This window comes from Pipistrellus kuhlii, unplaced genomic scaffold, assembly GCF_014108245.1.
Source record: "Pipistrellus kuhlii isolate mPipKuh1 unplaced genomic scaffold, mPipKuh1.p scaffold_m20_p_11, whole genome shotgun sequence".
NCBI classification, from domain to species: domain Eukaryota; kingdom Metazoa; phylum Chordata; class Mammalia; order Chiroptera; family Vespertilionidae; genus Pipistrellus; species Pipistrellus kuhlii.
The window spans coordinates 19,545,991-19,558,523 of record NW_023425416.1 but is presented as its reverse complement, the minus strand read 5'-3'; the positions used below and the strand labels follow the sequence as shown (position 1 = coordinate 19,558,523).

At 45.4% G+C, this 12,533-nt stretch overlaps 1 protein-coding gene across 9 annotated transcripts in view; it reads right to left on the bottom strand.

Annotated features, from left to right (window-relative positions):
* Positions 1-12,196, bottom strand: part of MTMR14 (myotubularin related protein 14) — a 48,345-nt gene extending 36,149 nt beyond the window's left edge. For 2 of the 9 annotated variants that reach the window (XM_036431023.2, XM_036431025.2), the window contains exons 1-3: positions 11,880-12,191; positions 10,883-11,031; positions 6,845-6,953 (exon numbers count right to left, since the gene is read on the bottom strand). In XM_036431023.2, coding sequence (XP_036286916.1) covers positions 6,845-6,953; positions 10,883-11,031; positions 11,880-12,041 — 420 coding nt within the window. In that variant the 5' untranslated portion in view covers positions 12,042-12,191. Of the gene's footprint in view, positions 1-6,844; positions 6,954-10,475; positions 10,583-10,882; positions 11,032-11,879 lie in introns of those variants that run through there. The other 7 variants (XM_036431026.2, XM_036431028.2, XM_045579144.1 and 4 more) reach the window with 6 other exon arrangements.
* Between the last annotated feature and the right edge of the window lie 337 nt (positions 12,197-12,533).

Below are 12,533 nucleotides of genomic sequence, written 5' to 3'. Positions count from 1 at the left end.
TGTAAAATATCAATAAAATATATTAAAAAGAAAAAGAAAAAAAGAAATGTCTCAGGTTCGATTCCTGTCAAGGGCATGTACCTTGGTTGTGGGCACATTCCCCAGAAGGGGGTGTGCAAGAGGCAGCTGATCGATGATTCTCTCTCATTGATGTTCCTAACTCTCTATCCATCTCTGTAAAAAATCAATAAAGTATATATATATGTGTGTGTGTGTGTGTGTATATATATATATATAATATTTTTCTTTTCTCTCCTCAGTATTAAGGAAATGTAGCTAGAGATGTGCTTATATATCCTTTTACTCTTTTCCTCATCACTTAAGAAGTGTTTTGAGAGCTAGAATTCTAGAAACCACCAACTTGCATGAACTTGAATGCATCTAATGTTAAGGCTTCATCTTTAATTAAGTTGTGTTGTGTTCCAGGAGATCTCATAGGGCTGGGAAATGGGAGGAGGTAACGGGGGCTGGGGAAGCCAGCCAGCCCAGAGTTTAGCTAAAGGCTGGGGTTTCAGTCAGGGTGGCTGGGCGATTACATGAGAGAATGGAAGCTGCAAGGTGACAGAGAGGGTGAAGCCATTCCTCAATGTCAAGTGGGTCCGTGGAAGACCACAAAACAACGCCTCACCCTCTCTACCTGTCCGCAAATGGAGGAAATGGCTGTGCTCCCACAGGAGAGGGTGTAAGCGGGAACTTCTTACTTTCCAAGGTGGTGGCAGCCTGGGGATGGGGGAGTTAATAGAAGAGCCACCTGGATTGAACCTGGGGCTGGGTGGGGTGCTCTTCAATGCGGGGCCAAGAACGGATTTGTGGGAAGGTCATCTGCAAGTCTAAGGGCTTGGGCTGGGATTTCTGCTGGCCTTGGCGGGGTGAACTATGACAGGGGGTGCTTAACTTTTTCTAGATCCAAAAGCATTTTGAAGATCTGATAAAAATAGACTTTCTCCTGAAAAAAATAAAAAAGGACACACCAGTTTCCCCACATTTCAGGGGTTTCTGGACTCTCTTCCCAAGTGCATCCATGGACCCATCTCCAGCCCCTGTGCTAAGGTGACCAGCCCAAAAACTAAGGGCAGCGAAGTAGAGAGCAGTCGCAGGGAAGTGTCAAAGACCCTGAAGGTAAGGGCATGTGGCTTATCTGAGTTCCACTGGCATGTGTTATCATGCCCACCGTTCCCATCATCTGAGCGGCTGGCACCAAATCTCACTCTTCTTTGCCATTTTTCTGTAAAATATTTTCAGAGCAGTCACATACCCTTCTTTGGTGGTTGAGCTCTGAGAGCGTTTCTTGAATTGTTGAAGGTTCAGATATCTCTTTCTGCCCCAGTTCTCCCACATCCCTTTGATTTGTCCTTGTCTTTTGGTAACTGAGGCAGCCAGAGAAGTAGCCATGAGTTGGCCAACTCGCCAAGTGGGGCACCAACCTCCACAGAAAGGCCCTGGCCTGTGCCTGAGGAAAGCCACACACCATTGCAGAATCTAACTCCTGATTCTCTCTCTAAAAAATAAAATAAAATGTATATTTTTAAAATAAGTAGTATAGCCAAAACTGGTTAGAGCGTCGGTCTGCGGACTAAATGGTCCCAGATTCGATTCTGGTCAAGGGCATGTACATTGGTTGTGGGCACATCCCCAATGCGGGATGTGCAGGAGGCAGCTGGTCGATGTTTCTCTCCCATCGATGTTTCTTGCTCTCTATCCCTCTCCCTTCCTATCTGTAAAAAAATCAATAAAATATATATATTTTTTAAATAAAATAAAGTAAGTAGTATAAATTGGTAGTTACAGAATAGTCATGGGGATGTAAAGTATAGCATAGAGAACATATTCAATAATATTGTAATAACTATGTATGATATCAGATGGGTACTAGATTTATCATGGTGATCATTTTGTAAGTTATATCACTGGGTTGTACACCTGCAACTAACATAATATTGTACATCAACTATATTTAAAAAATTAAAAAAATTTAAAAATCACACAAAAGGTTAAAAAAAAAATTCTAGTTATAAAATAAATAAGACACGGGGATATAATGTACAGTATGGTACTAGAGTTAATAACACTGTACTGCATATTTGAGAGTGATGTAGATTTTTTTTTAAATGTATTTTTATTGACTTCAGAGAGGAAGGGAGGCAGAAAACATCAATGATGAGAAAGAATCATTGACTGGCTTCCTCCTACATGCCCCCTTCTGGAGATTGAACCAGCAACATAGGCATGTGCCCTGACACATCAAGCTGTTCATAGGTCAAAGCTCCACCACTGACCCACACTGGCCGGCAAGACATAGGTCTTAAAAATTCTCACCATAAGAAAAAGTACTGTTAACTATGTGTGGTGAGCTAGATAGACTTATTATGATTACTTTGCAAAATATGCAAAGATGGAGTCATTATGCTGAACACCTGAAACTAATAGAATGTTATGTGTCCACTATACCTTACTTAAAAATAATAAAATAGCCCTAGCCAATTTGGCTTAGTGGGTAAAGCATCAGCCTGTAGAATGAAGGGTCCTGGGTTCGATTCCGGTCAAGGGCATGTACCCTGATTGCAGGCTCAATCCTGGCACTGGTCGGGGTGCTTGCGGGAAGCAACCAAATCAATGTGTCTCTCTCACATAGATGTTTCTCACTATATATCTCTCCCTCTCCCTTCCACTCTCTCTAAAAATCAATGGAGCTCTAGCTGGTTTGGCTCAGTGGATAGAGTATTGGCCTGCAGACAGAAGGGTCCCAGGTTTGATTGCGGTCCAGGGCACATGCCCAGGATGAGGGCTTGATCCCCAGTAAGGGGCATACAGGAGGCAGCTGATCAATGACTCTTATCATTGATGTTTCTCTCTCTCCCTCTCCTTGTTCTCTGAAATTATATATATATATATATATATATATAAAACAGAAAATCAATGGAAAAACATCAGGAAGGAAGCACTTAACATATTCCCCTTCCCCAGCCTGGCAGAGGTAGCTGCCCCTGAAGTACTGTTGGCAATAAAGACTGCCATCATCGCCCTAGTAACCGAGTGCCCAATGAGTGCCACACTTCTCTGAGGACCACATCCCCATTACACAAGAGAAGACACGCATGTACTTTTCCCAATCTCTAATTGCTTGCTCACTAGTCTTCCTTCCCCACTCACTGAGCTCCATGAGGACAAGGGCTGTCTCACTCTGCTGTCCGTCTAGAAAGGAGCAGAGGGCCCACTACTGTTACATGCAAGAGCAGTACCTTCCTGTTGAGCCTGTATGTACAAGCCAGAGGGCACTTTGCCAGGTGCTGGGAAGACAGCAGTAAGACAAGAACACTGCCCTCAGAGGGATTACAGCAGAGAGGGAAATGACAGGCATTCAAACACACAACTAGAATAAAACACACCTAAGTAGGTATTAAGTAAACACTGACTGACTGAGTCAGGGGAAGCTAAGGAGCATAAAATGATATCACACTGCTTAGACAAGAAGGTGCAAAGGAAGAGAGCAGGATTAATGGAAAAGCCCTCGTAAAGATTTAAGAATGCCAAAGCCTCCTCAATAATCCCTCCAACTCACCACCTCCCTCTGAAATCAGTTGGCTTGGGCTCCTTTCTGCAGGCCTGTTTAGCCTGTTAAGTGCTACAATCTGTTATTCAGCAACCCCACTAGACCAAGCTGCTCAGGGTGATATTTCCCAAATGCATTCAGGGAAGTTCCTAACTCATGATCTGCAGACAAATGAGACATACCAGACCTGACAAAGCTACACAGGCCTCTCTGCTACAAGACTTCTCAGAGTCTTTATGCGTTAATATTTGCATATCAACATACCTTATGAATCTGGAGCTTGGGGATCAGGCCAAACCTAGTATGCAGTATTGTTCATTCTTGTTGAACAAGGAATGCTTTTCAAAAACATTATTAAACTACGGTTCTATGGAACACACTTTGAGAAACAGTGGTTTGAGTATTTCCTGTGTAATTTCTAGTAACAAGCACTATGCTCCATAGAGCAATGATCTTTAAAATAGAGTTCTGGGGAGAAACCAAGATGGTGACATAGGTAAACACCTAAACTGCTGTCTTGCACAACAATTTCAAAACTTCAACTAAGAGACAAAATGGACATCATCCAGAACCACAGGAAGGCTGGCTGAGTTGAAATTCTACAACTAGAAGGAGAGAAAAACACACTGAGACTCAGAGGAGAGGCGCGAGTGCTGAGAGGGCTGGCAATTGAGTACTCGGTTGGCTTTCTCAATAGGGAGGGACACAAAAGCTTCCAACTGTTCTGAACTCCAGTTCCGGGTGAGACTCTTGGGACCCAGACTCATTCGGGGAGAAGCTGGACTGCCTAGCAGCGGGCGAAACTTGAGGGCGGCTTTTTCTCAGAAGTGCCTGCAGCGATTACTGCAGGACACTGAGACCCAGGGGCCTCTTAGGGCAGGGCTGTTAGGGAGCCATTGCTGTCTGCTCTGCCCTGAGACTCCGCCCCATCCAAGCTGAGCACAGAGGCTTTTGCAAGACTTGTCTCATAAGGGTGTCTCCAGCACAGCAGTTCTCCCATAGTAGACTGGCACTGGTCAGGGTGCTTGCGGGAAGCAACCAAATCAATGTGTCCCCCACCTGGTGAAAGAAATAGACTTACAAGTCCAGGAAGCACACAAAACACCAAACAAAAGGAATCCAAAGAGGACCACACCAAGACATATCATAATTAAAATGCCAAGAGTAAAAGACAAAGAGAATATTAAAAGCAGCAAGAGAAAAACAGTTACCTAAAACAGAGCACCCATACAATTATCAGCTGATTTCTCAACAGAAACTATGCAGGCCAGATGGGAGTGGCAAGAAATATTCAAAGTGGCAAATAGCAAGAACCTACAACCGAGATTACTCTACCCAGCAAAGCTATCATTCAGAATTGAAGGTCAGATAAAGAGCTTCACAGATAAGAAAAAGCTAAAGGAGTTCATCACCGCAAACCAGTATTATATAAAATGTTGAAAGGTATTCTTTAAGAAGAAGAAAAAGGTAAAAAGATAAAATGAACAACAAATACATATTTATCAACAAGTGAATCTAAAAATCAAGTGAATAAAAAAATAAAGTGAATTAAAAATCTGATGAACAGAATAAATGTGAATATAATAAAACCAGCGGCATAGAAAGGGAGTGGACTGACAATTCTCAGGGGTGAAAGGGGTGTGGAAAAAAAAAATCATACAACTATGGATGAGGACAGTGGAAGGGGGAGTAAGGGGAGAGAGATGGGTGGGAACCGGGTGGGGTGGGAACCGGGTGGAGGGGAGCTAGGGGGGGAAAAAGAGGAACAATTGTAATAATCTCAACAGTAAAGATTTAAAAAAAAAAAAAAAGAGAGTTCTGGAAACTCCCAGGAACATGAAAACTTTCTAAGGAAGCCTTTGGCTAAATTTCCCTTTCTTATCTCTCCTTTCCCATTTTCCCTTCTCCCGTTTTGCAAAAGAAAAGACCCAAAAGGGCAGAAACATCCCTCTTCCTCACTGCTCACCCTGACCCCTGACCACTCATGCTGGGTAACTGCAGCTGGAGTCTGTAAGCTACCAGGGTGAAAGCTATGGCGCATGCACTCAGACACCTGCTAAGTGACTGCACTCACTATTCCTGGACTAATGAATCTTCCTTAAAATGATACTCTGTCTTGTATTTGTCTGCTCAAGAATCACTGTGGCTCTCCTGGCCAATACAAACAGCTTGGTCAGGTTAGCCTCTGAACTCAATTAGCTCCTACACGGACCTTCCATTCCAGTCAGGTTTCCTGCCTCCATGCCTTTTCCCAGGCTGTATCACCCGCTTGGAACACCCTCCCACTCCTCCTGCCCATGCTTATTCTGCTTATCTTCCAGTGCTCTCAAACTGAGTCTTCCACATTTAACGAGGCACAGTCAGCCAGTCCACACTGCTGCCCCTTTCGGTGAGCTCCTCTTACACACCTTGGGACTCTAATTTAGTGTGGTAGCCTGAAGTTTTGGGATAGGTTTAAATCCCAGCTCCCTAGTTGTTTAAAGTAAACTTGGGGAAATTATTAACCTCTTTGAGTCTCATCTGCACTATGAGAATATCAATTATGTCAAAGAATTATAGAAAGGTGAAGGGAGTCAAATCAACAACAGTCACTAGAATATTAGCTCCATGGGGGTAAAGAATTTTGTCTACTGCTGATGTAACTTAAGGCTTGAAACAGTGCATGGAATATAGTACACATTTAATAAGTACTTAATGATTTATATGATTGAAAAAAATGAATAAATAATAATGTCATAACTGACTTGATCTAATCTACTCCATGAACCTTTGATGTAGACATGATTATTATTCCCATTTTATAGAGGAGAAAACGGCCTTGCACAGGCAGGTCTGAACCTAGGCAGTCTGGCTACAAAACAGGGTGGGGCACTGTGATGTGACTATTCCTTCCCTACCTAGACTTACTATTTTTTAAAATATATTTTTATTGATTTCAGAGAGGAAGAGAGAGAGGGAGAGAGAAACATCAACAATGAGAGAGAATCATCAATCAGCTATCTCCTCATGTCCCACAATGGGGATCAAGCCAGCAACCTGGGCATGTGCCCCAAGCAAAGGTGACCTCCTGGTTCATAGGTGGCCACTCAATCACTGAGCTACAGTGGCCAGGCCCCAGACAGTTCTTGAAGATGGTTATCAGAATTGGTCTGTCTCTCTGGCCTGCACCTGGCACCCAGTAACCACCAATTCTCGGCTGGCAAAGGCCAAGAACAAAATTACCCTACACTTTGCATTAAACCAGGTACCCCAGAAGAGGGTCTTTGGGAGTGTGAGGCTATTGCGTGGTCTTACCTTGCCCTTGAACAGGATCACTGGGCAAACAAACCGTCCTCTGCACCTGGCCATCTTGCTGCGGTTAACAAGGTCTTGCAACTTGCTCACTTGCACAGTGCTCTGAAACCTGGCGCACAGACGAGAGAGGCAGGTCAGGCTGGTTTCTGAGGGGGCATGCATGTGTGTGCTTGTTTTTACCAAGACCCCATGCTAGGTCTGTCTATGTATGTGAATACGCATTTGAAGCTTACTAAGTGCTCTAATCTCTAAATTCCAGATCATGTGTGTGATTTTTTAGGAAAAGAAAAAAAAAATGCTATATCATAAGTATTAAAATTTAAGTCATCTTGATTTCAGAACCTTTAAAATGAGAGGGGGAAAAAAGTCAGCTACTCTGAAGACATAGAGCCATTTTTGCTGGAACAGAGAGAGAAAGAGAAGCCATTTCTGACACTGAGAAGTATAGTAGTTATTGCAAGGGTTTGCAAAGGGAACTTCTAGAAAGAGTCAGGCATAGTAATGAGCCACAGCAAGTCACACCCCTTTCAAACCACATGAAATCAGTAGATCCCCAACTGACTCTCCCTCAGCGCACACCAGCAGTTCCCTCTGTGCTCTAGATACATTTGATTCTCCCAGGTTGAATCCTGCCGCTGAACATACCCTCTGCAAACCAAGGTGGAGAGCATGCCAGCATTTCCCTGCTAGGGGCTCTGTGCAGCCTTTAACGTAGGGGCAGGCCTATTTATTCTTGTTAGACTAGTTGGTGGTTTATTTTCTTGGTTCTCCTACTCAAAGGACCAGCCTGGTTTCTTAACAAAGTTCCTGTTTTTATTTTTATTCTCTCTTGGCCTTAGGATCTTTTCTTACAGCGCTAAGCACTCAACTGTTTGGCACATGACTTCTATTTGAATGAATAAGCGTAGGTTTGTTTTGCAGACTGAGTCTTTACCCTATGGATACATCTCTGGGTAGTGTCATTACTGAGTTGAACTGCAGGATACCCAATGGAAATGGGTACAAAACTACCCTCCATGCCTCATTATATTTCCCTAGTTCTGGATCATCACACTGTCATTGTTAATTTTTGGGTCTATGGTACCCGCTAGACCTAGGGACAGGGACTTCACCTACCTGATAAGACTTCAAACAGATTCCTTAGATCTGCCACGTGGCAATAGCTCAACGAACACTTGTTGATGAGCATTATGTCTTGGCTATTCAGAGATCCCTGTCCAGGCTTCTATTCCCAGATTAGGGGCTAAACTGGGGAGGTGTGTTAAGCAGACTTAACCACTTCCTTAATCCAATTCTACCCTGTGTACTCAGATTAATTAGTGTCATATTAACACCAAAGCCAAGTATGTAAAGAAGCAAAATTTTCTACTTCCCACCTAAACATGCATATATTCCCTTCACTTCAACAATCAGGCATCACCCGCTCAGTATCACTTCAAGCCCTTGCTAAGGAGTGAAAGGTAAAAACAAACTCCAGGAACAGGGATGTGCCACAGTATCCCTGGCCTGACAGGTGACACTCCGCTAGACAAGGTGGGAAAGCCCTGATGATGGCAGGAAAAAAAGGCAGACGGGGACAGAGAGGGTGAAGAAGACCCGGCCAGTGTGGTTCAATGGTTGAACATCGACCTATAAACCAGAAGGTCACAGTTCAATTCCCCGTGAGGGTATGTGCCCAGGTTTCAGGCTCGATCCCCAGTGTGGGACTTGCAGGAGGCAGCCAATCGACGATTCTCTCTCATCGTTGATATTTCTATCTCTCTCCCCCTCTCTGAAATCAACAAAAATATATGTTTTTACAAATTTAAAAATAAAAATAAATTTCCTTTTTCTGTACAATGGAAGTGATACTATCCTTTTCACTACATGGCTACAAGGCTTTAGTGTCTGAAACTCTTAACATATGCCAAACAGTGTGCACTTGACAAACGTTAATTTCCTTCTCTTTAAGGGCTAGAATGAATCAGCACTAAACTTATTTCCTTCCCAGAAAAGCTCCTGTGAGGCAACCAAGACTGAGTTCCTAGAGAACTACTGCTACAGGCTGCTTTGGCATTACCTGGCGCTTGTTAGAAAACGCAGCTCAGCCCCACTCTAGAGCTACCGAGTCAGATTCTGCACTGGAACTAGAGCTTCAGGTGATTCACTCACAAAATCAAGCTGGAAAAGCACCATCTGAACTACAGCTGAGTTAAAAAAAAAAAAAAAAATGAACTACAGCTGAACTTAGTACCTTAATGCCATTGTAAAACCACCAGTCAGCACTGAAGACAGTTGGAATGAAGGCGAGGGCAAGGGAAAAAAAAGAGCTCTTTTTCAGAAACTTTAGGCTTGGAGATTACTGGAGTTCTTGGGTTATACAACAGAGGCTACGACACAATTTCTATGATCTACATATAATTTGTTTTACAAATACATTAATTTTTCTCAGTGAACCCCGCCACAAGCACACGATATGGGATACTTATGGACATCCCACTTCACAGGTGAGAAAGCTAAAGCTTATCCTTCAACTCCTCCAAACTGGTTGTTCTGCTTGAAAGCCTTCTTTGCCTTCCGATGGTCCACAGCAGTGGTTCTCAGGCTATGGCGTATGTAAGACTGATCCAGGGAGCAATCTGAGAATGTAGATTCTGTAAAGTCTGATTCAGGGGTCCTAGAATCTGTGGGGATGCTAGGAAATAAAATCACTAACACCCTCAGATCCACTCTCCTTGAGACCCTGTACAAGCTGGGCCCCAAGGGCATTTTAGGGACACCCCTACTCATCCTTCCAATGCCAGCTGAAAAGGATCTCAACCACGGGGCCACACCAACTGCTGGTAGGCCTACAATAGCATTTCTCAAACCTTAACGAGCAAATCAATCACTGGAGCATCTGGTTATGCTGTGATTTTGACTGATTCAGAGTCTCTAGCCAGTTTCTGGATGCACTGATGGGTAGGATGGCCTGCTACACTTCACAGCATGAATCCAGTGTAGCTGGCATTCATGGGGCCAGGCTTCCATAGATATTGTTGCAAACAGCTCCCAGAATTCCCTTAAAATTCACAACAAGCAGAGAAACAAGTGAAACAAACTTTGTGATTGACGTAAAGCACTTCCTAGAGCCCAAGTGCTGTGATTATTTTTTAGTGTCAAACCACTGCTACCATTCACTGACCACTTACAACTTGCAGCCTGGGCCAGGTGCTTTGTGTCTGCTCTTGTACGAAAGCACTCAGACTTAGGTAGGCCGGAAATACTAGTAAGTGGTAGCCCTTACTTCTAATTCTCACAACAAACATGCCAGGCTTATAAGAGCCACATTCTTTATCAGGGATCGCACTAGCCACCTTTCTAAAGAGGTGCACTTAATCAGTAAGAAAACTAACAAAGGCCGAGACCGGTTTGGCTCAGTGGATAGAGCATCGGCTTGGGGACTGAAGAGTCCCGGGTTCGATTCCGGTCAAAGGCATGTACCTTGGTTGTGGGCATACCCCCAGTAGGGGGTGTGCAAGAGGCAGCTGATCGATGACTCACTCTCATCGATGTTTCTAACTCTCTATCTCTCTCCCTTCCTCTCTGTACAAAATCAATAAAATATATATATATTTTTAAAAAAAACTAACAAAGAAGTTAAGTAACTTGCCCAAGTTAGTTACCCAGCTAGCAAATAAGGCAGCCAGCATGTAAACTCAAGCAATCAGACTGGAGACCTCAGTCAGGCTTATAAGCATATTAATACATCCACATTCCCTTAAAAAAGGACACAGGTTCAGAGAGATGAGGTGTGAAGTCAACAGTCTTAGGACAATTAGCTGCTGTAGAATGGGAGTGAAATGGAAGTCCAGGGCTGTGACTCCCAAGCTCCAATCTATGCCATGCTGCCTTGCCAAACTTACCAATCAAACCCTGAAGTAAACAAAGATGTGGATTATGCTTAACATGTGGGGAAAGTCAGTCTGCCTAGCCCAGTGCTCTGCTCAGCTGCAGAGTTCCCAAGTCTCCCCAGACAGGTCTCCCCAGACAGGCCCACCCTGGTCACATGATGCTCACGTGTCCTTCTCCTTCTCAGAACTTTCGTACTCCAGGAACACGATGTGCTGGGGGTAGTGGCCGCAGATATCCCCATTCACATTCTGGATCACACTGTAACAGTAGTCTCGGCCAAACAGCTCCAGACACCTCTTCTCGATGCGTTCAACCTGCACAAAGGAAAAGACCTGAGTACAAGGAAGATTCTAGGGCTCTGAGTGTGAGAATTAGGTGGTGTATGACCTGGAGAGGTCACTGAAAATGACATATACCTCTGTGATTATTATTCAATGCCAGGAAAAGACCTACTGCAGGGTCACAGGCCCTAACTGTGTAGTTCATTAACCAATGTGTTAATTGGTTATTATTAACCAATGTGTTAACTGGTCCCTCCCATGTATAACATGGGAGGGACACTGAACCCCTCAACGTTGCAGTGAGATTGTTAAGCATTTGAAGAGAGGATTACAGCTTTCATCTAGGTCTGGCAATGAGAATGAAGGGAATTCCAAACGGTAGAGAAAAGAGGAACTGAAGCCTGCTTTTGGTAAAGGAACAGAGTGTGTAGGCTGTGCTCCGGCTCTCTAGGGGGAAGGAAAGGGATGGGCCCACTTTTAGTGTCAGGCTGTGTACCAGACAGTATAAGGAGGCAACATAGTTCATCTCTTGACTCCCATTCAGCCCCACTACTCCAGCTCCTTCATTCTGACCTTTGAACCAGAGGAATACTCTAGACTTTTAGAAATATTTTGTCCCTGCCGGATGCAGGGGAGTAACTCTCCTCATTTCCTCACTCTGTTCCCCGACCTCCAAAAACCCCCGCCTCAAACCGAAAGGACTTACTTCCTTGCTACAGAATGACCTCGGTTCCTCCTTTCTCGGTTTTTACATCGACCCTTACTCTCCGGATCCAAGTCCTGGGACCTCTCCTCCTTCCTCTGACCCCTAACCTCAGCCTTCCCGCCTAACTCTCCAAAACCCAGGAACCTTCCCCTGCTCGTTACGCCTGCGGACTCACCCTCGAGCCGCCGGTCCCGCTGCAGTCTTTGGCCCGGTACTGAGTCCTCGAGAACTCCTCCAGCAGCTCCCCGAGCCCAGGCTCCTGCGGCGGCGGGGTGCCCGAGGAAGTCGAGGACCCGGCCGAAGCGGCGGCGGCGGCGGCTCCCCGAGCGCCCGCCATGGCCCGGCCCCAAGTCCCCTCAGCGCCCCGCGTCCCTTCAGCGAGCCTCAGCCCGGCCCATGGCACCCGGAGGCAGCGGCTCCGAGCCTGGAACCTCCAGAACCGCTTCAGCCGCCGCCTTCCGCTCCCACTTCCGGCCCCGCCCCGCCCACCGGATGTTTACCTTTTTATGGCCAATCGGAGCCCGGGACCCGCGCCCCGCCCCACGCCCACGGCCTATGGGTCGCACGCGGAGCGATCCAAGTGGCCTCGAGGGAGGGGGCCGAGCCGCCCGCCGTCACCCGGCGCCCCGCCCCTCGGGGTTTCCCCCGGGGAAGCCAGGCTGAACCATCGAGGTCGGGGCCGGGGGGAGAAAGGGAGGGACGTAGGAAGGAGGAGCCCTGGGAATGCATCAGAGTGAGAGTGAAATAAACCATCACCGCAAGAAGAGGAAAGTCGTGGAGGCAACTAGTGTTGGCAGCCGCAGGAATAACAGTAACAAAAAGGCAGCGT